The sequence below is a fragment of the Haliotis rufescens genome, unplaced genomic scaffold (genome assembly GCF_023055435.1).
Source record: "Haliotis rufescens isolate VD_foot unplaced genomic scaffold, xgHalRufe1.0.p SCAF_20, whole genome shotgun sequence".
NCBI lineage: Eukaryota > Metazoa > Mollusca > Gastropoda > Lepetellida > Haliotidae > Haliotis > Haliotis rufescens.
In genome coordinates, this window is record NW_025963891.1 from 6,897,234 (window position 1) to 6,924,763 (window position 27,530).

General features: G+C 43.6%; 1 protein-coding gene across 3 annotated transcripts in view; it reads right to left on the bottom strand.

The window, feature by feature from the left end:
- Window positions 1–22,664, bottom strand: part of LOC124150448 (speract receptor-like) — a 149,486-nt gene extending 126,822 nt beyond the window's left edge. For 2 of the 3 annotated variants that reach the window (XR_007222519.1, XM_048400797.1), the window contains exon 1: window positions 22,090–22,661. Coding sequence is in view for 2 of the 3 variants with exons in the window: in XM_048400797.1 (XP_048256754.1) it covers window positions 22,090–22,509 (420 nt within the window). In the remaining variant the exon portion in view is untranslated. Of the gene's footprint in view, window positions 1–22,089 lie in introns of all 3 variants that reach the window. The other variant, XM_048400798.1, reaches the window with a different exon arrangement.
- Window positions 22,665–27,530: the final 4,866 nt, after the last annotated feature.

Here is a 27,530-nt window from a genome sequence, read left to right on the forward strand (position 1 = left end):
CTGCAGGCTCGTTGGCAGAAGTGTGTGGAACTCGGAGATGTTTATGGTGAAAATATTAAACAACCGACTTCCTCAGCACAGTCCATCTCAGTTAGCCTCAGAACTTGTTGCCACCCCTTGTACCTGCCCTTGACGGCGTGTGTCATGCGATGTTGTTTGTCACGTACGGAGAAGACTCAGTCAACACGTAGGACGTATTTATAGGTTGCATCAGATAGGAGATTAGCTGTATTTCCTTTGACGCTCGTGTAGTTTAAACGATTGATTTGATCATCATGACAAAAACGTGTGTAGGCTCTTTACATTTCAATCTTACAAATCTTTACAAATCAATGTTCCATTTTAAGGGACAGGATGATCGCATATCGCGGCACGAAACCTGATGATATACTCACTGACTCAACTCAACTCAACTGGTGTGATAACACTTGCTCCCTCTCTCTTTTAGGGATACGTTGTTAATGCTGCCACCAGCTGGGATGTTAGATCTAGGGCATGAGGACAATCTTACGGGGACAATTATTTTGCCTCAGTGTTGAATGCCCTTACAGCGCTTCCGCTTTCGTACAAGAAGGACACTGCCAGGAGCCCGAGTCGCGACTATCACTGTTTTCTGCCCACTTTCAGATATGCCCGTCAGGCGCAAATGGTCTCGTGTCTATCAATTGTAGTGCATAAACTAGCACCTTGCTCCTCCTTTGCCAGAGAGGGTAACAGCCACCGATAGAGCTGCTTGCAACAGGCTGAGAGGGCTCTCAATAACACCAAGTACACAGGACGGCGGAAGAAGGCTTCTCCACAGCGTCGCAAAAATCCTTCATGACATCGTTAGCGAAATCTTCTCCAGGGAGCGATGGCGATGCTAGTTTTGTGGGAAAGGCAGGTAGTTGGCCTTCATCAACCAGCCGAGTGTCACTGGCTGGACATGAAGTGCAGGCAATATATAGTCCCTGGTTAGACCTACTCCTGTCAGAAGGCTGGACATGAAGTGCAGGCAATATATAGTCCCTGGTTAGACCTACTCCTGTCAGAAGGCTGGACATGAAGTGCAGGCAATATATAGTCCCTGGTTAGACCTACTCCTGTCAGAAGGCTGGACATGAAGTGCAGGCAATATATAGTCCCTGGTTAGACCTACTCCTGTCAGAAGGCTGGACATGAAGTGCAGGCAATATATAGTCCCTGGTTAGACCTACTCCTGTCAGAAGGCTGGACATGAAGTGCAGGCAATATATAGTCCCTGGTTAGACCTACTCCTGTCAGAAGGCTGGACATGAAGTGCAGGCAATATATAGTCCCTGGTTAGACCTACTCCTGTCAGAAGGCTGGACATGAAGTGCAGGCAATATATAGTCCCTGGTTAGACCTACTCCTGTCAGAAGGCTGGACATGAAGTGCAGGCAATATATAGTCCCTGGTTAGACCTACTCCTGTCAGAAGGCTGGACATGAAGTGCAGGCAATATATAGTCCCTGGTTAGACCTACTCCTGTCAGAAGGCTGGACATGAAGTGCAGGCAATATATAGTCCCTGGTTAGACCTACTCCTGTCAGAAGGCTGGACATGAAGTGCAGGCAATACATAGACGCTGGTTAGACCTACGTGCGTCCGAGGACTTGACATGAAGTACAGGAATAACGTATCCCCTGGTTAGACCAACGTTTGTAAGAGGGCCGGACATGAAGTGCAGGCAATATATAGTCCCAGGTTAGACCAACGTTGCTAAGAGGGCCGGACATGAAGTGCATGCAATATATAGTCCCTGGTTAGACCAAAGTTGGTAAGAGGGCCGGACATGAAGTGCAGGCAATATATAGTCCCTGGTTAGACCAACGTTTGTAAGAGGGCCGGACATGAAGTGCGGGCAATATATAGTCCCTGGTTAGACCAACGTTGCTAAGAGGGCCGGACATGAAGTGCATGCAATATGTGGTCCCTGGTTAGACCAACGTTGCTAAGAGGGCCGGACATGAAGTGCATGCAATATATAGTCCCTGGTTAGACCAACTTTGCTAAGAGGGCCGGACATGAAGTGCATGCAATATATGGTCCCTGGTTAGACCAACGTTGGTAAGAGGGCCGGACATGAAGTGCATGCAATATATGGTCCCTGGTTAGACCAACGTTGCTAAGAGGGCCGGACATGAAGTGCATGCAATATATAGTCCCTGGTTAGACCAACGTTTGTAAGAGGGCCGGACATGAAGTGCATGCGATATATAGTCCCTGGTTAGACCAACGTTTGTAAGAGGGCCTGACATGAAGCACAGGAATTATGTAACCGCTGGTTAGCCCAATGTTTGTAAGAGGGTTTGGCATGAAGTGCAGGCAATATATAGACGCTTGTTAGAACTACGTGCGTCCGAGGACTTGACATGAAGTACAGGAATAACGTATCCCCTGGTTAGACCAACGTTTGTAAGAGGGCCGGACATGAAGTGCAGGCAATATATAGTCCCTGGTTAGACCAACGCTTGTAAGAGGGCTGGACATGAAGTGCATGCAATATATAGTCCCTGGTTAGACCAACGTTTGTAAGAGGGCTGGACATGAAGTGCGGGCAATATATAGTCCCTGGTTAGACCTACTCCTGTCAGAGGGCTGGATATGAAGTGCAGACAATATGTAGTCCCTGGTTAGACCTACGTTTGTAAGAGGGCCGGACATGAAGTGCAGGCAATATATGGTCCCTGGTTAGACGTATTCCTGTCAGAGGGCTGGATATGAAGTGCAGACAATATGAAGCCCCTGTTAGACCTACTCCTGTCACATGACCCAATTACTGTTAAGCGTAATGAACCCATTTTGCAAGTAAATCTTATCACCGTTAGTTTTTCGAGGATATTTGTCATCGCTGAGGATTTTTAGTCTTTTGTAAAGTGTTATCCTATCATCATTAGAAGTAATCTGGTGTCGAATTACCACCAAAGTCCATTAGATACCAGGCCCGTGATACCAGGGGGCGCTGAGGATCCATCACGACACAACGTGACGTCTCTCCTGGGACCTTCTAAGACATAAAAAGGTAGATTTGTCTCCAACTCTTTATACAAACCATATTAGTGTTTGGTGGGACAAGGATACAACTGTATTACTTCTACTGAGTTATGTCTGCTGCTAAGAAGCTTACTCTCACAGCTGCATTGATGGTGAGAAAATTGTTTTATTCGAACAAGTCGTTGCGTTATTGCGTTGGGCGTTCGCACATTTAACCAGTAACCTAGTCCTCTCTCTTTGCATGCTCTATGGATTGACCGTCCACCCAGGGGATATGTGTTAGCCTGATTAGCTGGTACTCGACTGGATACTACAGGACTTCATTAAATACTTATGATGAAATATTTATATTGATCGCGAGCACATCTCTATACACTGCATGGAGTTATAATGGTACTGGAAGAGCAGGTGGTGTGGTGGACTTACAATACTACATTCTGCATGCCAGGGAAATCCTTGTTGTTCAGCTTGAACGGGATACAGATGGGGTGCCGCTAGTTATGCATGTGTCTCGGGTTCGATTGTCAACATGATATGAAACACACTGGGACGTCACAGGCTAATGTCCTGTACTATTAAACGTTTCTGTCCTGTCTGAACGTCTGTGTCTGAACGTCTGTGCCTGAACGACTGTGTCTGAACAGTCTGTTTCTGAACGTCTGTGTCTGAACCGTCTGTGTCTGAACGTCTGTGCCTGAACCGTCTGTGTCTAAACGTGTGTGTCTGAACAGTCTGTTTCTGAACATCTGTGTCTGACGTCTTTGTCTAAAGCGTCTGGGTCTAAAGCGTCTTGGTCTGAACCGTATGTGAGGTTTGATATCTACAGTAATTGTAATCAATTATCACAAAATCCAAATTCAAATTCGGACAATCAAATGTGACCCAAATAAAAAATAATTCAGCATGTTCAAAACGTAAATATGTCTCTGAACGTATGGGTGCAGACAATTAGGCGGAAGAGACCGTCAGTTAGACTTGTACGAGGATTTTCACTTTACGTCACAGGTCATTACAGACACTTTAAATAATTATTACACACGACAAATCCATTCATTGGCGGCTTGATGTCTACAGTAACTTAAATTAATGATCACCTTAGATAAATTCATTCCATGACGGCTTGATGTTTACAGATACTTGAATCAATGATTGCACTGGACAAAGTCGTTCAATGACGGCTTGATATCTACAGTAACTTAAATTAATGATCACCTTAGATAAATTCATTCAATGACGGCTTGATGTCTACAGATACTTGAATCAATGATTGCACTAGACAAAGTCATTCAATGACGGCTTGATATCTACAGTAACTTAAATTAATGATCACCTTAGATAAATTCATTCCATGACGGCTTGATGTCTACAGATACTTGAATCAATGATTGCACTAGACGAAGTCATTCAATGACGGCTTGATATCTACAGTATCTTAAATTAATGATCACCTTAGATAAATTCATTCAATGACGGCTTCATGTCTACAGATACTTGAATCAATGATTGCACTAGACAAAGTCATTCAATGACGGCTTGATATCTACAGTAACTTAAATTAATGATCACCTTAGATAAATTCATTCCATGACGGCTTGATGTCTACAGATACTTGAATCAATGATTGCACTAGACGAAGTCATTCAATGACGGCTTGATATCTACAGTATCTTAAATTAATGATCAACTTAGATAAATTCATTCAATGACGGCTTCATGTCTACAGATACTTGAATCAATGATTGCACTAGACAAAGTCATTCAATGACGGCTTGATATCTACAGTAACTTAAATTAATGATCACCTTAGATAAATTCATTCAATGACGGCTTGATGTCTACAGATACTTGAATCAATGATTGCACTAGACGAAGTCATTCAATGACGGCTTGATATCAACAGAAACTTGAATTAATGATCACCCGAGACACATTCATTCATTGGCGGTTTAAATTCGACAGAAATTGAATTAGTGATCACACGTGACAAATTCATTCAATGAGCGTATATAAAACAAGTATTTGTCACAGAAGTGACGAAATGTCCCCCGCCTGTATATACACCAAAATACCAAATATGAAGACAATCCAGCGATTAATTCTTGAGATATCGCGGCAACACCGTTTTCCAACTCCAAAAGCAGATTTGCCTGCTGTGACCTTGAAAATAGGGTCAAGGTCACCAAAACCGACTGGTGTCTGCGGTGTCTGTATATACACCATAGTTCCAAATATTAAGACAATCCAGCGATTAGTTCTTGAGATATCGCGGCAACACCGTTTTCCAACTCCAAAAGCAGATTTACCTGCTGTGACCTTGAAAATGGGCTCAAGGTCACCCAAACCGACTGGTGTCTGCGGAGTCCGTATATACACCCTAGTACCAAATAGGAAGACAATCCAGAGATTAGTTCTTGAGATATCGCGGCAACACCGTTTTCCAACTCCAAAAGCAGATTTACCTGCTGTGACCTTGAAAATGGGGTCAAGGTCACCAAAACCGACTGGTGTCTGCGGAGTCCGTATATACACCATAGTTCTAAATATGAAGACAATCCAGTGTTTAGTTCTTGAGATATCGCGGCAACAAACAGGTGGGACGTACGGACGGACGTACGGACGGACGGACGGACGGACGGACGGACGGTCGTGAATACTATATCCCCCGCTTCGCGCTTTCGCGCGGCGGGGGACAATAAGTTGACTTAATGATTACACTAGATAAATTCATTCATTGACGTCTTGATATCTACAGTATCTAGAATCAATGATCACACCAAACAAAGTCATTCAATGACGGCTCGATATCTTCAGAAACTTAAATCAGTGATTACACTTAAGTCAAGATAAATACATTCGTTGACGGCTTGATATCTACAGAAACTTGAATAAATGAGCATACTAGACCAAAAAATGATTCATTGACGGTTTGATATCTACAGTAACTTGAATTAATTATTAACGACCGTTTTATAACACTCGCATGGTCCCGTGTACTTGTTGTGAGTGAGTGAGTGAGTGAGTGAGTGAGTGAGTGAGTGAGTGAGTGAGTGAGTGAGTGAGTGAGTGAGTGAGTGAGTGAGTGAGTGAGTGAGTGAGTGAGTGAGTGAGTGAGTGAGTGAGTGAGTGTGGGGGGGATGTAGTTGGGTGGGGGGTGAGTGAGTGAGTGGGGGAGGGAGGGAGGGGGGGGAGGGAGAGATTTAATGCGACTTGGAACAACGAGATATTTCACAGATGTCCAGTGTATATAAATTATAAGCATGACGGCCGCAAGTTGCGACTGAGACGAGTGGGCTATCCTTGACAGACTACAAATTCATCGAATGTAGATTTCAAACTTCGGAACGATGACTGAATTCCAATGGATGAGGTATCAACAAGTAGATAAGGAAAACGCATCTATCAAGCATGATGATCCCACTGACAACACAGAACGCTTTACAGAACCAATAACTGGGCAGGAAAGCTCAACTCCTGATGACGATACATTACACAGATAAAACAGGCAGTTATTATGGCAAGCGATCAAAGGCAAATCCAGGACCTAGGGTGGCAGGGGAGCGGCAATCATGTCCAACTCTCTACATACCTATCAAACTGGACTGTGGATGCCGAGTCACGGAGGCCAAAAAAAACAAATCAATAAACACATTTCATTTAATGTCCAGCTAAAAAACTCCGTCTACTGCAGTCCGTGGTGTTAGGCTGAAAGTGGGCGTCTTCCACTGAAGCCGCTGGTGTGAGATTGACACTACAAATCTACTACTGCAGCTCCTGATGTGAGACCGGGACGAGAGATCTTCCACTGAGGGCCCTTGTGTAAGACTAAGACTAGAGATCTTCTACAGCCCCTGATGTGAGACTGTGACTAAAGACCTTCCATTGAGGCCGCTCGTGTGAAATTGACACTAGAGATCTTCCACCGAGGCCCCTGGTGTGAGACTGAGACTAAAGATCTTCCACTGCGGCCCCTGATGTGAGTCTGACACTAGAGATCTTTCACTGAGGGCCCCCGGCCCCTGATGTGAGATTGACACTAGAGATCTTCCACTGAGGCCCCTGATCTAAGACTGAGACTAGAGATCTTCCACTGAGGCCCCTGGTGTGAGACTGAGACTAGAGATCTTCCACTGAGGCCCCCTGGTGTGAGATTGACACTAGAGATCTTCCACTGAGGCCCCTGATCTAAGACTGAGACTAGAGATCTTCCACTGAGGCCCCTGGTGTGAGATTGACACTAGAGATCTTCCACTGAGGCCCCTGGTGTGAGATTGACACTAGAGATCTTCCACTGAGGCCCCTGATCTAAGACTGAGACTAGAGATCTTCCACTGAGGCCCCTGGTGTGAGACTGAGACTAGAGATCTTCCACTGAGGCCCCCTGGTGTGAGATTGACACTAGAGATCTTCCACTGAGGCCCCTGATCTAAGACTGAGACTAGAGATCTTCCACTGAGGCCCCTGGTGTGAGACTGAGACTAGAGATCTTCCACTGAGGCCCCTGGTGTGAGATTGACACTAGAGATCTTCCACTGAGGCCCCTGATCTAAGACTGAGACTAGAGATCTTCCACTGAGGCCCCTGGTGTGAGATTGACACTAGAGATCTTCCACTGAGGCCCCTGATCTAAGACTGAGACTAGAGATCTTCCACTGAGGCCCCTGGTGTGAGACTGAGACTAGAGATCTTCCACTGAGGCCCCTGATCTAAGACTGAGACTAGAGATCTTCCACTGAGGCCCCTGGTTTGAGATTGACACTAGAGATCTTCGACTGAGGCCCCTGATCTAAGACTGAGACTAGAGATCTTCCACTGAGGCCCCTAGTGTGAGACTGACACCTCAGATCTTCCACGGACAACAACGCACTAGAAATTACACAAACTATCTTCTGTATGGAGAATGTTAAAGACGTCTTTTAAACACAAAGTATTCAATTACTAAATAGTACCGACGTAATAATTATTTAATGTTAGGAGCCCCCCTGACTTGGCAGCACGTGTCAGGGAAAATGCGTGTAGTATTAAGTAATGGTTTTTGTATTGTTTGGATCCCCGGAGAGGGGAGAAAACGTCGTGTTCTTAAACATATTTCAGGAACGAGGGCAGGAACTCAATCAGTCACAAATAGACGTTTAATGATGCATTTGATACCACAGTAGTATAGCCACTGCGAACTCATGGCAAATATCAAAGTGGTTCGAAATGTTTGGTTTTATGGAAATCCGCACGTGATTATGCATTATTAAAATAATTTGTTTCTGAAAATGCTGCAAATAAGCATTTTTTTCTCATTACAAAATACAATAATCTTGCTTCTACAATAAAACCGTCAAAACCAAATAGTATAATTTGTGTCTGCAGTGCCCTTTTATGAGAGTTTAAGGAAAAAAATTAAACATCTTATTAACATCTTTACTCTATGTAGCTATCATATGGAAAAATGAAACTCCTGTTCAGAAATCCTAACCTGGATATTACAAACAATTTAGCTGAAGGTATTTATCAAGCTCTCCAGATCGTTACTCGTCAGTTATGCCCTAATCGTGGTTTATGACGGACAATAACTGGGGACTGGCGCTCTGTTGGTTGTGGGTGGAATAAACGAACTCTCCCTGCCGCACACTGGTCGATACGTTGGATCACAGTTAACCACCATTGCCAGCGCTGCAATGGCATACAATTTCTACCTTATATGTTTTTGTTTTTTTAACATTGCATGAGCAAGGACTATTATATTATTAGTAGTAGTATTCAAATAGTTTTATTATTATGATTACCGGACCGGTAAGGATGCTTATAATGTCGGTTCTTTATGCAATAAATGGTTGTGTATTTGGGGATGAAGTTATTATTCAATGGTAATCGCAGGTTGTATGTACCCTATTTAACTTGGGACAAATGACAATACTTTCATGTAAGACGGAGCAACGTTCGTATGTTCTGTCAAGGGTGACGTGTGAACGCTATGCTTGCTCGGTATGTGCTCATTATATTCATCGATAATGATATAATTACAAGAAAACTGCGACAATGTGAGAGTATTTGCATGAAGGAAATGAAAACCATGTCAGACCATCCACACAGACAATTTCATGTATGAAAGAACGGACTACGTAATTAGAGGGAAATGACTCTCTGTGCACAGTTTAAATGTAGGCACAGTATACGAACAGTGAGTGACCTGTGGGCTGTGCTGTGCACACGAGGAGTTGAAGAGAGGGCACCACGGCCTATCAGCGTCTCTCCACCATTACTCTGACTTTACAACACTGGTCAGTTAGCTGGTGTAACAACCGCATTTGATCGCGACGTTCCAGTTCCTTCACGATGTGATATCCGAGAACACCCACCAACGGGAGCGTAGTAGAGCCACGAGGAATTATTTTTTTGTCTAAGTATCTCCTACGTAGGACTTATTATCTCCTACGCAGGACTTATTATCTCCTACGTAGGACTTATTATCTCCTACGCGGGACTTATTATCTCCTACGCAGGACTTATTATCTCCTACGTAGGACTTACTATCTCCTACGTAGGACTTACTATCTCCGACGTAGGACTTAGTATCTCCTACGTAGGACTTACTATCTCCTACGTAGGACTTACTACCTCCTACGTAGGACTTAGTATCTCCTACGAAGGACTTAGTATGGCCTAGAATTACTATCTCCTACGTAGGACTTAGTATCCCCTACGTAGGACTTATTATCGTCTACGTAGGACTTCCTATCTCCTACGAAGGAGATACTTATTCCTACGTAGGAGATAGTTATTCTAGTCCATACTAAGTCCTACGTAGGAGATACTAAGTCCTACGTAGGAGAAAGTGATTCTAGGCCATACTTAGTAGTCCTACGTAGGAGATACTAAGTCCTACGTAGGAGATAGTACGTCCTACGTAGAAGATAATAAGTCCTACGTAGGAGATACTTAGACAAAAAAAATCACCGTGACCCTACTACACTTCCGTACCCATCAGACCCTAGAGTTCGCTACTTGACGTGGTTGGATGCCACTTCCAGTCAGTTTCCACATAACGACGAGCGAGACACTCCGATGACATTCTCCAGTCGAGTTCACCAGTGATCTGTGACTTTGTTGGGTTAGAGCATCTATATTTGTCACTCCTGATTTCTGCAGTAGGATTCCAGACAGAGTCGGTTACCGACAGCGTGTTTGACACGAACAGCTGGGCGACATTCAATCTTCATCTCAACACGGCCCACCTCATGCGGAACTCTACATTCTTATCAAATATTGAACTTATAAAAGTCAATTGCAATTACTTTTAAAGCCCATTCACGGAGAACGCATGGTAGTATTTGCCAGTTCGGAGATGAGGCAGTATAAACATGGCGGTAATAACTAGTGTGATTATGCGGTGATATAAACATGGCGGTAATAACTAGTGTGGTTATGCGGTGATATAAACATAGTGGTAAAAAACAGTGTGGTTATGCGGTGATATGAACTTGGCGGTAACAACCTGTGTGATTATGCGGTTTTATAAACATGGCGGTAATAACCAGTGTGATTATGCAGTGATATAAACAAAGCGGTTAAAATCAGTGTGATTATGCGGTGGTATAAACATGGCGAAATTAACCAGTGTGATTATGCGGTGGTATAAACATGGCGATATTAACCAGTGTGATTATGCGGTGATATAAACATAGCGATATTAACCAGTGTGATGCTGCGGTGATATAAACATGGCGAAATTAACCAGTGTGATTATGCGGTGATATAAACGTAGCGGTTAAAATCAGTGTGATTATGCGGTGATATAAACATGGCGAAATTAACCAGTGCGATTATGCGGTGGTATAAACATGGCGATATTAACCAGTGTGATTATGCGGTGATATAAACATGGCGAAATTAACCAGTGTGATTATGCGGTGATATAAACATGGCGAAATTAACCAGTGTGATTATGCGGTGGTATAAACATGGCGATATTAACCAGTGTGATTATGCGGTGATATAAACATGGCGATATTAACCAGTGTGATTATGCGGTGATATAAACATGGCGAAATTAACCAGTGTGATTATGCGGTGATATAAACATGGCGAAATTAACCAGTGTGATTATGCGGTGGTATAAACATGGCGATATTAACCAGTGTGATTATGCGGTGATATAAACATGGCGAAATTAACCAGTGTGATTATGCGGTGATATAAACATGGCGATATTAACCAGTGTGATTATGCGGTGGTATAAACATGGCGATATTAACCAGTGTGATTATGCGGTGGTATAAACATGGCGATATTAACCAGTGTGATTATGCGGTGGTATAAACATGGCGATATTAACCAGTGTGATTATGCGGTGGTATAAACATGGCGATATTAACCAGTGTGATTATGCGGTGGTATAAACATGGCGATATTAACCAGTATGATTATGCGGTGATATAAACATGGCGGTATTAACCAGTGTGATTATGCGGTGGTATAAACATGGCGATATTAACCAGTATGATTATGCGGTGATATAAACATGGCGGTATTAACTAGTGCAGATATGGGGCAGTATAAACATGGCGATATTAACTAGTGCAGATATGGGGCAGTATAAACATGGCGGTATTAACTAGTGCAGATATGGGGCAGTATAAACATGGCGGTATCCAGGGCAAACTATATTGAAGAGATGATGTATGCACATTGGGTAACACGGGATCCATGTGAGTCATATAGTGACTGTCTCCCCACAGCGCTCTGTAGATGATAGTGTTATCAGGGTATCAAGGTTGATGGCTTGGCAGTCCTCAATTTTGCAAACGATATGTTCCAGACGATTTTAATGATACGAATTATCTTAACTGCTCTTTTAGTACAGAATCGACGACATTTTTCAAATTATCTGCACAAATATGCAATCTGAAATGAATGTTGAATACCCCAACTTATCAGAGATGCATCAATATTCAATCATCCTGTAGCGTGATGGGTGTCTTCTTACACCTCGGCTGTCTGCAGCCAATCCCCTGGCATGTAACATCAGCCAATGACGACGCAGTGGGTAATATGTCAGAGTTATGTAACAGTACCAGGACGCTATAAGAGTGAATATATCAGACTTATGTAACAGTACCGGGACGCTATAACAGTGAATATATCAGAGTTATGTAACAGTACCGGGACGCTATAAGAGTGAATATCTCAGAGTTATATAACAGTACCGGGACGCTATAACAGTGAATATATCAGAGTTATATAACAGTACCGGGACGCTATAACAGTGAATATATCAGAGTTATGTAACAGTACCGGGACGCTATAAGAGTGAATATATCAGAGTATTGTAACAGTACCGGGACGCTATAAGAGTGAATATCTCAGAGGTATATAACAGTACCGGGACGCTATAACAGTGAATATATCAGAGTATTGTAACAGTACTGGGACGCTATAAAAGTGCTTATATCAGAGTTATATAACAGTACCGGGGCCTCTCCAAGAGAGAAAATATCACAGGTATGCCATGGTACTGGGACGCTACAAACGCGGATCCCGGAATGACGCTGCTCGGAGTTTGTCGCCTGTGTTAATTGCGCATGGTGACCTATCAACTGTCTCATCAAAGGTTCTCATGTCAGCCGACAGCACCCAACAGCGACCTGACTGATGCCACATTCTATTTCCCATGTGCATTCGGTCGGAAGAGCTTTTATTTATTTGGCTGCATTATTAGGCGTAATTGAAACCTGGGTTGGGCTGTATGTGAAAAGACCGGTAAAAAATAAACTTTCATTAAACGCAAGCTGTTTAGAGAACATTCATAAAGCGGCGTGCAGCTGATTTGATTTTATAACTCTATATATACAGACTTCAGGAAAGGCAAGGATTGCATGGGTTGACGTACGTTACTGTTTGCAGAATGGATCACACTAGCAATATACGTGTCTTGGGTTGTGTCCTATGTTGTGTCTTGTGTTGTGTCTTGCGTTGTGTCTTATCTGTCAGCTACATGTACAATGTGGCATCTGTCAGCTACATGTACAATGTGGCATCTGTCAGCTACATGTACAATGTGGCATCTGTCAGCTACATGTACAATGTGGCATCTGTCAGCTACATGTACAATGTGGCATCTGTCAGCTACATGTACAATGTGGCATCTGTCAGCTACATGTACAATGTGGCATCTGTCAGCTACATGTACAATGTGGCATCTGTCAGTTACATGTACAATGTGGCATCTGTCTGCTACATGTACAATGTGGCATCTGTCAGCTACATGTACAATGTGGCATCTGTCAGCTACATGTACAATGTGACATCTGTCAGCTACATGTACAATGTGGCATCTGTCAGCTACATGTACAATGTGGCATCTGTCAGCTACAGTGCGTGAGTATTGGTTTATGCCGCTTTTAGCAATATTCCAGCAATATCACGATGGGGAACAACAGAAATGGGCGTCACACATTGTACCCATGTGGGGAATCGAACCCGGGTCTTCGGTGTGACAAGCAAACACTATAACCATAAGGCAACAATACCGCCCCACTGTCAGCTACATGTACAATGTGACATCTGTCAGCTACAAGCACAATGTGACATCTGTCAGCTACATGTACAATGTGACATTTGTCAGCTACATGTACAATGTGACATCTGTCAGCAACATGTACAATGTGACATCTGTCAGCTACAGGCACAATGTGACATTTGTCAGCTACATGTACAATGTGACATTTGTCAGCTACATGTACAATGTGACATCTGTCAGCTACATGTACAATGTGACATCTGTCAGCTACATGTACAATGTGACATTTGTCAGCTACATGCACAATGTGACATTTGTCAGCTATATGTACAATGTGACATCTGTCAGCTACATGTACAATGTGACATCTGTCAGCTACATGTACAATGTGACATCTGTCAGCTACATGTACAATGTGACATCTGTCAGCTACATGTACAATGTAACATCGGTCAGCTACATGTACAATGTAACATTTGTCAGCTACATGTACAATGTGACATATGTCAGCTACATGTACAATGTGACATTTGTCAGCAACATGTACAATGTGACATTTGTCAGCTACATGTACAATGTGACATTTGTCAGCTACATGTACAATGTGACATTTGTCAGCTACATGTACAATGTGACATTTGTCAGCTACATGTACAATGTGACATCTGTCAGCTACATGTACAATGTGACATCTGTCAGCTACACGTGCAATGTGACATTTGTCAGCTATATGCACAATGTGACATCTGTCAGCTACATGTACAATGTGACATCTGTCATCCATGAAGTGCATGTTCAGTGTGACATCCATCAGCTGCGCTACATGTATCGTGTCATTTTGCATTGTCTCTCCCAAACACCCACCACACACTAGCAGATGGCATCAACACCGCATTGTCTCTCCCAAACACCCACCACATTCTAGCAGATGGCGTCAACACCGCATTGTCTCTCCCAAACACACACCACACAGTAGCAGATGGCGTCAACACCGCATTGTCTCTCCCAAACACCCACCACACACTAGCAGATGGCGCCAACACCGCATTGTCTCTCCCAAACACCAACCACAGACTAGCAGATGGCGGTAACACCGCATTGTCTCTCCCAAACACCCACCACACAGTAGCAGATGGCGTCAACACCGCATTGTCTGTCCCAAACACCCACCACACACTAGCAGATGGCGCCAACACCGCATTGTCTGTCCCAAACACCAACCACATACTAGCAGATGGCGTCAACACCGCATTGTCTCTCCCAAACACCCATCACACAGTAGCAGATGGCGCCAACACCGCATTGTCTCTCCCAAACACCCACCACACACTAGCAGATGGCGTTAACACCGCATTGTCTCTCCCAAACACCCACCACACAGTAGCAGATGGCGTCAACACCGCATTGTCTGTCCCAAACTCCAACCACATACTAGCAGATGGCGTCAACACCGCATTGTCTCTCCAAAACACCCACCACTCACTAGCAGATGGCGTCAACACCGATATTGTCTCTCCCAAACACCCATCACACACTAGCAGATGGCGTCAACACCGCATTGTCTCTCCCAAACACCCACCACACACTAGCAGATGGCGTCAACACCGCATTGTCTCTCCCAAACACCCACCACACACTAGCAGATGGCGTCAACACCGCATTGTCTCTCCCAAACACACGTCACACAGCAGCAGATGGCGCCAACACCGCATTGTCTCTCCCAAACACCCACCACACACTAGCAGATGGCGTCAACACCGCATTGTCTCTCCCAAACACCAACCACAGACTAGCAGATGGCGTCAACTCCGCATTGTCTCTCCCAAACTCCAACCACATACTAGCAGATGGCGTCAACACCGCATTGTCTCTCCCAAACACCCACCACTCACTAGCAGATGGCGTCAACACCGCATTGTCTCTCCCAAACACCCACCACACACTAGCAGATGGCGTCAACACCGCATTGTCTCTCCCAAACACCAACCACTCACTAGCAGATGGCGTCAACACCGCATTGACTATCCCAAACTCCAACCACATACTAGCAGATGGCGTCAACACCGCATTGTCTCTCCCAAACACCCACCACTCACTAGCAGATGGCGTCAACACCGCATTGTCTCTCCCAAACACCCACCACACACTAGCAGATGGCGTCAACACCGCATTGTCTGTCCCAAACTCCAACCACATACTAGCAGATGGCGTCAACACCGCATTGTCTCTCCAAAACACCCACCACTCACTAGCAGATGGCGTCAACACCGATATTGTCTCTCCCAAACACCCATCACACACTAGCAGATGGCGTCAACACCGCATTGTCTCTCCCAAACACCCACCACACACTAGCAGATGGCGTCAACACCGCATTGTCTCTCCCAAACACCCACCACACACTAGCAGATGGCGTCAACACCGCATTGTCTCTCCCAAACACCCGTCACACAGCAGCAGATGGCGCCAACACCGCATTGTCTCTCCCAAACACCCACCACACACTAGCAGATGGCGTCAACACCGCATTGTCTCTCCCAAACACCAACCACAGACTAGCAGATGGCGTCAACTCCGCATTGTCTCTCCCAAACTCCAACCACATACTAGCAGATGGCGTCAACACCGCATTGTCTCTCCCAAACACCCACCACTCACTAGCAGATGGCGTCAACACCGCATTGACTATCCCAAACACCCACCACTCACTAGCAGATGGCGTCAACACCGCATTGACTCTCCCAAACACCCACCACTCACTAGCAGATGGCGTCAACACCGCATTGACTCTCCCAAACACCCACCACACACTAGCAGATGGCGTCAACACCGCATTGACTCTCCCAAACACCAACCACAGACTAGCAGATGGCGTCAACACCGCATTGACTCTCCCAAACACCAACCACAGACTAGCAGATGGCGTCAACTCCGCATTGACTCTCCCAAACACCAACCACAGACTAGCAGATGGCGTCAACTCCGCATTATCTCTCCCAAACTCCAACCACATACTAGCAGATGGCGTCAACACCGCATTGTCTATCCCAAACACCCACCACACACTAGCAGATGGCGTCAACACCGCATTCGCGCATCATGCACATATTAATAATTGAAAGAGAGAAGAAATAAAAAATATTGTAATTTCCTTTCATTAAATAACCTCTTTGGCGTCATCCAGTGGTTTAACGCTACATTTTCTCCAGGGGACGGCTGTCAGTCATTAAACAATGAGAATTTGCTCTTTAACTTAATCTCAGTTAATCTACATTTACAATTGAACAGTACATGTTCGCGCACTTAAATGGATGATATGGGCGGATCTCAGAGGAGAGGTGAAATGGGGTTTAACGTCGCGTCCAAGATTATTGCACTTATATAGCAACGTGTATGCACGTGTGTATGCCCGTGTTTATGTGGCTGCTTGTACCAGTCCGGAGTAATGCCGATTTTTAGAGCTAGCCCACTGAGATACTATGTCGCAGTTTAACATGAATACCCCACTCAGACACAGTAAACTGACTACGAGCCGGCCAGTCTATGTTTAAGCCCCTTAATGCCGAGCGCCAGACAGGGTAACAAAAAGAACCATCGTTTAATGTTGTTTGGAATGACACGGATCAAACCCCGGACCTTCCGCTCTCCGGGCGGACGCTCTACCACTAGACCACGTTGGCGGACCGTGTGATAAGAAGAGTGAAATAGTTCATACATATTTATTTTTTTAGCCCTGGAAAGATAACACGTTTTGTTTTGTTTACTCCTATATATGCGTAATTAGAAAAGGTTTTGATGAGAAATACCGATACACGGGACAAACGTAGATTATCACTGTGAGCATGTGACGACACTCAAAAAGCAGAGCACAGTATTCGTTACACCATTCAACAACCCGAGCAGACATAAAGTAAATCTCAATCAACCAGGACAGACCTGAAATACATCTCATTCAACCAGGACAGGCCTGAAGTACATCTCATTCAACCAGGACAGGCCTGAAGTACATCTCATTCAACCAGGACAGGCCTGATGTACATCTCATTCAACCAGGATATACCTAAAGTACATCTCATTCAACCAGGACAGACCTCAATTGCATCTCATTCAACCAGGACAGGCAAGAAGTAAATCTCATTCAACCAGGATATACATAAAGTACATCTCACTCAACCAGGACAGGCCTGAATTACATCTCATTCAACCAGGACAGGCCAGAAGTACATCTCATTCAACCAGGACAGACCTGAAGTACATCTCATTCAACCAGGACAGGCCTGAAGTACATCTCATTCAACCAGGATATACCTAAAGTACATCTCACTCAACCAGGACAGGCCTGAAGTACATCTCATTCAACCAGGACAGGCCTGAAGTACATCTCATTCAACCAGGACAGACCTGAAGTACATCCCATTCAACCAGGACAGGCCTGAAGTACATCTCATTCAACCAGGACAGGCCTGAAGTACATCTCATTCAACCAGGACAGACCTGAAGTACATCCCATTCAACCAGGACAGGCCTGAAGTACATCTCATTCAAACAGGATATACCTAAAGTACATCTCATTCAAACAGGACAGACCTGAAGTACATCTCATTCAACAAGGACAGACCTGAAGTACATCTCATTCAACCAGGACAGACCTCAAGTGCATCTTATTCTTCAGGACAGACCTGAAGTACATCTTATTGAACCAAGACAGACCTGAAGAACATATCATTCAACCAGGACAGACCTCAAGTGCATCTTATTCTTCAGGACAGACCTGAAGTACATCTCATTCAACCAGAACAGGCCTGAAGTACATCTCATTCAACCAGGACAGGCCTGAAGTACATCTCATTCAACCAGGACAGGCCTGAAGTACATCTCATTCAACCAGGATATACCTTAAGTACATCTCATTCAACCAGGACAGACCTGAAGTACATCTCATTCAACCAGGACAGGCCAGAAGTACATCTCATTCAACCAGGACAGACCTGAAGTACATCTCATTCAACCAGGACAGACCTCAATTGCATCTTATTCTTCAGGACAGACCTGAAGTAAATCTCATTCAACTGGACAGACCTGAAGTACATATCATTCAACCAGGACAGACTGAAATACATCTCATTAAACCAGGACAGACCTCAAGTGCATCATATTCTTCAGGACAGACCTGAAGTACATCTCATTCAACCAGGACATACCTAAAGTACATCTCATTCAACCAGGACAGACCTGAAGTACATCTCATTCAACCAGGACAGACCTCAATTGCATCTTGTTCTTCAGGACAGACCTGAAGTACATCACATTCAACAGGACAGACCTGAAGTACATATCATTCAACCAGGACAGACCTCAAGTGCATCTTATTCTTCAGGACAGACCTGAAGTACATCTCATTGAACCAAGACAGACCTGAAGAACATATCATTCAACCAGGACAGACCTCAAGTGCATCTTATTCTTCAGGACAGACCTGAAGTACATCTCATACAACCAGGACTGGCCTGAAGAACATATCATTGAACCAGGACAGGCCTGAAGTACATCTCATTCAACCAGGACAGGCCTGAAGCACATCCCATTCAACCAGGACAGACTTAAAGTACATCTCACTCAACCAGGGCGGAACTACTAACGGGATCGGGTTGTCAGGCCGACTGGTTGATGCATCGTATCCCAATTGCATGGATCGATGCTCATGATGTCAGTCACTGGATTGTCTGGTCAAGACTCGATTATTTACAGACCGCCGTCATATAGCTGGACTATTGCTGAGTGCGGCGTTAAACAACAAACAAACAAACAGACATAAAGTACATCTCATTCAACAGGCAGACCTGAAGCAGATCGCACACAACAGCCAGAACAGACATACAGTACATTTCATTCAACATCCAGGGTAGAACTCATTCTTCCAGTCGGACAAAAGACTGGAGACTCTGTGTATGTGAAGAAGTGCTTTTGAGAGCCCTCTACACGATCAGATAGGAAAGAAGCCACTTATTGAGTGTCCCCACCATACAGCAGTCGCGATGTACAACTGATACAATGTACACAGCTTGTCATCAAGACTAAGGCTATTAGATGGATTCGCAAATCGAAACAAATCATTTCAAGTCAACTGTATTTTACCTTGACAACGTTATTTACAGTTCTAATGATTTATTGGCAGACGTCAAAACGCACAATGCTAATGTGGTTTATCACATGAGATGATTCCACTGAAGACAAGCCCCGAGGTGCACCGACAGTTGGTCGTTTTACTCTGTGAGGGATTGTAAGGTTTGCTATGGAAGTGTCGTGTTTGGAGATGTCACAGCTGGCCTGGCCTAAGTGACCATATAAACACACAAGGACAGGATCGATTGTAACATTGACAATGTCAGATTTGTTTGTTGTTTGGACAATAGTATATTGGCATCTGATTATCATTTCACAATCAGTCCAGCATCCACATCTTGCTACACGGGATTGGCGTGATGAATGTATTCACAGGGTTGAATGACTCCTCTTGTCTCAGGAGCAACAACATGTTAAATAGTTTAATATTCAACTTGAAATAAGTAGGAGTTTTATATAGAGGTAATCGTGGTAAATATGGCCACGTGGAAATGTCAAGCATGTCTCTGTCGCTGTGGCTGCAGAAGGCTGCCGGTCACAATTTGTTCTACACAACTATTAGTGGCTGTGATAGTAGGACACAGTACGCTTAATTTGACTGAACTTTCTCTCCAGTCGGGATTTCCATATTATCCTCAGCTGGTGGCATTTATAAGTTTAACTGGAATAATGGCGGGGCAATGTTTAACTGGAACAATGGCGGGGCAATGTTTAACTGGAACAATGACGGGGCAATGTTTAACTGGAACAATGGCGGGGTAATGTTTAACTGGAACAATGGCGGGGTAATGTTTAACTGGAATAATGGCGGGGCAATGTTTAACTGGAACAATGGCGGGGCAATGTTTAACTGGAACAATGACGGGGCAATGTTTATCTGGAACAATGGCGGGGTAATGTTTAACTGGAACAATGGCGGGGTAATGTTTAACTGGAACAATGGCGGGGTAATGTTTAACTGGAATAATGGCGGGGTAATGTTTAACTGGCGCAATGATAGATACTGGAATTAAAGTTAGAGCCAGCTTCCTAAAGACGTGTCTGCAGAAAGTAAGTTGAGTTAAGTCTTGTATGCAGACGGTATATCAAGTCAGAGACAATTCAATGCGGCCATGTTAAAAGATGTAATGTTAACAGTCAGTATAATGCCGTCATGTTTGAAGACGTAGCATACATTTTGAGAGCTAGTTTACTGCCGATCGTAGGCATAATAATTTAAGAGTGCAAGTATTCTTCTGATAGGCAGTTTTATGGACGAAGTTGACGCTCCAGTATGTCATATGGAATAGAGATAAAACGTGTGCGTCAAATAATATATTTAATCAGAGTGTATGTTACTAAAATACAAACAACATACACGCCATCATGACTAGCCTCATGTAGGCCCATGTTTAATATCCCAGACAAAGTCAAACACGACTACCATCTGTATGTCCATGTATTATACCCCAGACAAACTCAAACACGATTAGCCTTCTGTATGTCCATGTATTATACCACACACAAACTCAAACACGACTAGCCTCAAGTTTGTCCATGTATTATACCCCACACAAAGTAAAACAAGACTAGCCTTCTGTATGTCCATGTATTATACCACACACAAAGTCAAACACGACTAGCCTCAAGTATGTCCATGTATTTATACCCCAGTCAAAGTCAAACATGACTAGCCTTATATATGTCCATGTTTTCTACCCCAGACAACGTCAAACCCGACTAGCCTTGTGAATGTCCATGTATTATACCCTAGACAAAGTCAAACACGACTAGCCTTCCGTATATCCATGTATTATATCCCAGACAAACACGACTAACCTCATGTAGTTTCTTGTTTGATATCCCAGACAAAGTCAAACAAGACTAGCCTCCTGTAGGCTCTTGTTTCATATCCCAGACAAAGTCAAACAAGACTAGCCTCATGTATGTTCATGTATTATATCCAAGACAAAGTCAAACAAGACTAGCCTCTTTTAGGCTCTTGTTTCATATCCCAGACAAAGTCAAACAAGACTAGCCTCATGTATGTTCATGTATTATATCCCAGAAAAAGTCAAACACGACAAGGCTCATGTATGTTCATGTATTATATCCCAGAAAAAGTCAAACAAGACTAGCCTCATGTATGTTCATGTATTATATCCAAGAAAAAATCAAACACGACAAGGCTCATGTATGTTCATGTATTATATCCCAGAAAAAGTCAAACAAGACTAGCCTCATGTATGTTCATGTATTATATCCAAGAAAAAATCAAACACGACAAGGCTCATGTATGGTCATGTATTATATCCCAGAAAAAGTCAAACACGACAAGGCTCATGGTTCATATTCCTGTAACAGACACAACATACACAAACTAGCCTGTATCCGGTACAAAGACGCGAAAGGGCGTGATGTGAGCCCGACTAGTCTGTGTATCTCCTGTACTAACCCTGGAAAATGAAGTAATAAATACTCACGTAAGATATCATCGGTAAATTGAATGCCGCCGCTATTCTGCCCTCGTGGACACATGTTTCCTGTGGGCCCAGATACACAGAGATATTCCTCTCCCGTAATAACACAGTTTCCTTGATACTCTGTTGTTCCTCTCCATGTGTCTCGGCGATAACATAATCCAGGGTATAGTTAGGAAGAATTGACGAGTCGTTGTTCACTTCCTCAATGGCATAAGTTAAAGCTCCCGAAATTAAATGGCCGGGTCGTTTGTACAGTACTAGCGGTTTCTGCGGGGGTTCGGACCCAGTAACGTAGCCAATCTTGATGATGTTTTTGGCGTCCACAGGTAGTATTCCAATTGTCAGGTTGACACACAATAGGAGCGGGGCCACGTGGGGGAGGCAGAACCTCCAAGCCCTGGTCCGTCGGTGTGGTAGCATCCCTGTGACTGCAAGGACTGTCGACCAAGTGGGAGTTGGCCAACTGAGCGAGAGTCTACCCAGGCGAACTCCGCTGGTACGGCCTCCGACGCCGATCGATGCTACAGCCAGTGCTCTATGAAGACTATGAAGGGAGTGCTCGCTTCCTCCAGTTGAACATGTTGGGAGGGAGAGAGCCGCCCTCCCAGCATACGTTATGTCACATCATCAGACAGGCTCTCGTGGTTTTATACTTGTTATGTTGTCATTCAATTGTTATAACACCACTTGACAGTGACAAAACATGCTTCTTGTCATGGCATTGATGACAGAGCAAGGTGACGGCCAGCCGGATTCGAACTGAATTCAAGGTGTCACGGGGACGTAAAATATATTCTGTGGAATTAACAATTAAATATTTACAAACATCCAAATTAATATTTTATTAATAATATGGGTATATGTGTTATATTCAACATGGCATTCTATTCTTGAAAGGTACGCATGATTTGGTAGTTCTCGTTAAATACAAACAGATAGACACACGCAATCCTTCTCGGTCGAGGTTGTTTCGTCAGTTAATTACAGTAGTATTGAAAATCGTTTTAAGTATGGTTATTAACACAATGCTACTACGGTGCTGAGGTTCTGTGAATATTGGCTTGTACGTTAAATACGTTAGTGTACTCAGATCCCTGGTGCCTAATTGTTGAAATGACGTGTTAGTCAAGGACCGTATCAACGGTGTCACTTCAGTTCAATTCCATTTCCAAACTCAACGCGTAGAGAGAGCGACGCTGGTAAACACATGAGTGTTGTCCTCGTCACTTGAAATAGAACCATGAAGTAACGCGATGTTTACTTGATGAACATAGCTGCATGTGTGCTGATACTTATAAAGTGAAAACAAGCAATTCCGCCGATAAGGAGTATCACTTACAGTAATGACACAAATTGTAGAGTGCGCGTTTCTAGAAATATCCATCGTGCAAGCGATAAAAATCATCATTGAGTTTTGATCACCTGGTTACAATCCGATACGGATGCAGTTTTCAGCGTGTTTCATCCCAGAAAGATAGTTCCCCGCCATCACCTGTTGGGCTGTGTTCAGTGTTATCTGGTGTTTCTGGTTGCCAGATTCAGGATACGGGAAGAGTTGTAACATAAACCGCCTCCACTGAGAACATGGCGCGTGTATGTTTTGATCGGGTGCATCCATCCATCCATCCACCCATCATCCATTCATTCATCCATCATCCATCCATCATCCATCCATCCATCCATCCATTCACTCATCATCCATTCATTCATCCATCATCCATCCATCATCCATCTATCCATCATCAATCCATCATTCATCCATCATCCATCATCCATCCATCCATCCATCATCCATCAATCATCCATTCATTCATCCATCCATCATCCATCCATCCATCATCAATCCATCATCCGTCCAACCCTCCAGCCATGCATCTACCAGCCAACCAGCCATCATCCACCCATCCATCCATCCGCCCGTCCGTCCGTCCGTCGGTCCTTCCATTTGTCATCCGTCCATCCATATATCCAATCTGCGTTTATTGATACAGGACCCGTGAAGATTCCGGGGTAGAACAGGTCTTCAGCAACCCATACTTGCCGTAAAAGGCGACTATGCTTGTCGTAAAAGGCGACTAACGGGATCGGGTTGTCAGGCTCGTTGACTTGGTTGATACATGTCATCGATCCCAATTCCGTGGATCGATACTCATGCTGTCAATCACTGGAATGTTTGGTCCAGACCCGATTATTTACAGACCTCCTTCATATAGCTGGAATATTGCTGAGTGCGGCGTTAAACAACAAACAAACAAACAAATGATTGATACAGGGATAGTTGATGGTATAGAACGACGACCCTGTCTGTGACAGAGTCCCTCAAAGACGCCAGAACAACAACATCAGTATTTGTAATGCCCTCTGAAGTGTCAGGAACGTAATTTTTTTTAAAAAGATCTTCACATTTCAAGTTTCTGTCATTAAGAGTGCACATAAATTAAGAATAGATTACCCTCGCTGTTCCTTCAATCTTATTTATTGACCTTCATGCAAGGCTAAACTATTTTGTTATTGAAAATGACAAAACAATTCGCAATATCTAACAGTTTGAAAAAGCCCATTCTAACTGATCTCTCCATAGTTAGACAAAGGTCAGAGTGTAATTGAAAACTATTCAAGAAGCCCAAACTATGCTCAGCTGTGATGCAAGGGAAGTACGTTCCCTCTGTGTTTCACGCTGATGGTTTGGATAAACTTGAACACTTTAACATGGGCCTTTTATGAGCTTACAAAGCCCTGATCAAGAAAAGATCTAGAGTACATGTTTCTATATGTTTCTGATTCATTCATTCATTCATTCATTCATTCATTCATTCATTCATTCATTCATTCATTCATTCATTCATTCATTCATTCATTCATTCATTCATCCTTCCATCCATCCATCCATCCATTATTTATTTCATTCATTCATTCATTCATTGTTATCAACTATTTAATTGTTATTTCAAGAGATTTTCTTCAATGACGCCTTTGCTGATGATAAAGGCGCCATGGTCCAAAACGTATTTGGTGTTTACCCGTTTACATGACGATCGCGTTGGGGAGTTTAAGTATGACACAGCGATTGAGCATGACATAGATTCTGAGCATGATGTACAGTCTTAGCGTGAATATCTCTGTGTCATGCTAAGTAGTCATGCCATCGAGTCTTGCCAGTACAGAAATGCATACTCGCTGTTGCCCCGTAACTGAGCATCCTGCGCCCAGTCTACATCAGTGGCTGGGCATCCATCCCCCATCATCCGCCCGTCTAGACACTCAGGTGTGGGGAGGGTTCGAGAACAGGTAAAACACCCATCACATTGTGATTAGGCCGACTTGCTTCCGCAGGAAGAGCAGTAGTCTGTCATATAGACCCTGATACAAATATATCCAATACAACCCATGGAGGTCTATAATGTTTGGCAAGTCTAGATTACTGCAGTATCAGAACAGTCTCTGGGCTCCTTTTTATTATATTTTTATTAAGATAATTTAACAGCTGTTTATTTCTGTAAGATATGTTCATTTCAGAGGCTAGATGTTAGTCTAGAAGAGCAGCTACTGACGCATTTACAAAATATCTTCAAAGACCCACGCACAAATCCTGTAGTTGCGATAACCTGGGAATCACCGAAGGTTCATTCTTGCTATTGACACTTCTTCTGGACACTGGTCTTCTTCTGTTTTCATAATAGATTCTTTATCTTGATTTATGTGATGTAAAGTGTGAAAAAGGGATATCTAGATCTATGCATATGGATTCAGAGCGACAAAACAAGACTGTATGACAAGAGGGGTGACTTCAACTTTCCAATAGTCAACTTTACTGAGGTATGATTTAGCATGCTCTTTCTACCAGGAAGTTATCTTATCTGCTCCATTAGTGGGCGGTAGACTGATACCCCTGGACTGACACTAGACGGTAGATTAATGCCTAATATACACAGCGGTCTAGTCACGAATCTGTCTTAACGAAGACAACTCTTAGCGACTTACGAAAAACATTACGAATGCCAAGAACTATTTTTGAAGCTGCCTTAAATATATCACACCGTTATCTTCCTTTCATCATAAACCTTATCCGATACAGTGAGTGAGTTCCTTTGTGATATAGGTCAAATAGACTGCTGTTTTCTGATGACGTCAGCGATTCAGGGAATTCCCCAGATGAAAATTCGAAATTTGATAGACAGACAGACAGACAGACAGATACCATTATGATAGGATAAAGCTACTTGTACATGTTTTCTGAGCATATGAAACATAAAAGGGCTAAACAATTCTTGAAGAAAGCTCGCGAGTTGATGAGTGCATTATATCAGTATGGTCACAGCTCGGAAGAGATAGATTGCATGCATTGAGCAACACATTGAGAAAAGATATAATGATATAATGATAATGCATTTTATAATTGCAATCTCATTAAAAGCAGATCCTTTACTCCGATATGACGCCTCTCTGCGTCAAGGTCTGAGGGCGCCAATGTTGCAGGTCGAGTCATTTGAGGAAGCGTGGGTTCGAAGGCCAGTTTGACGTCAGACGTCAGATGTCAGAGGTCAGCTGTCTAAAGCGGCTTCATTTCTTCAACACCACGATTCTAAAATTCCGGTTTAAATAAAAGAAACCCTATACAGAAAACAAACTTTTTTAGGAAGGAACTTGTCTTGCATTCATGGTTCATACAGTAGACCCATACTGCCGAATCGTCTTCCTCAACATTCTATTAGATGTCCGCCGTCTTGTCTGTCGTAAACTCGACCCTCTGTTAGGTTTTGTCGTAAACCAGGGACCATATGGTCTCTGCGTAAACTTACAGCTAAGATAGCTCCGAGAACAGACTTAGCTGATATGCACCTAGTCCAGTACTAGACAGTAGACTGATGCACCTGATCCAGCAGTAGACGGTAGACTGATGCACCTAATCCATTACCAGACAGTCGACTGATACACCTGTATATATGTACACCGGCTTCTGGTGACGGACACTATGTAATCACCACCCATTACAAAATTGTATCGTGCTCGTTCCCTGTTTTATGGTTCTGTGTTTGTTGCCTAAAGTGCATTTGTATGTAAACCATTTCAAAGTCGCTAAAAACTAAGTTTATTTCTGGTTCTGTGGAGAGAGCGCGCAAATACACCTGTTCCACATATCTGTTCCCGACTCTCTGAGTGCATAAAAATGGACTCCCATAGCTGAGTACATCTGGGATGTGTCCCGTCTGTTGATTGTGGCTCCTGATGTCTACCCTGCTTCTGTAACAAGGTACCACACAAGAGGGCCATGATTCATTCGAAACATTGTTACCGTGAAGAACTGCATTATTATAAAGAATTTAATTGACTGGAGTCCTCGATTCACTTCTGTTCCATGTGTCTGTTCCTAGTTACATTTTATGAACAGAAATATATAAGTCAATGATAAAATGACTGTATTCTTTCTCTCATTGAACAAA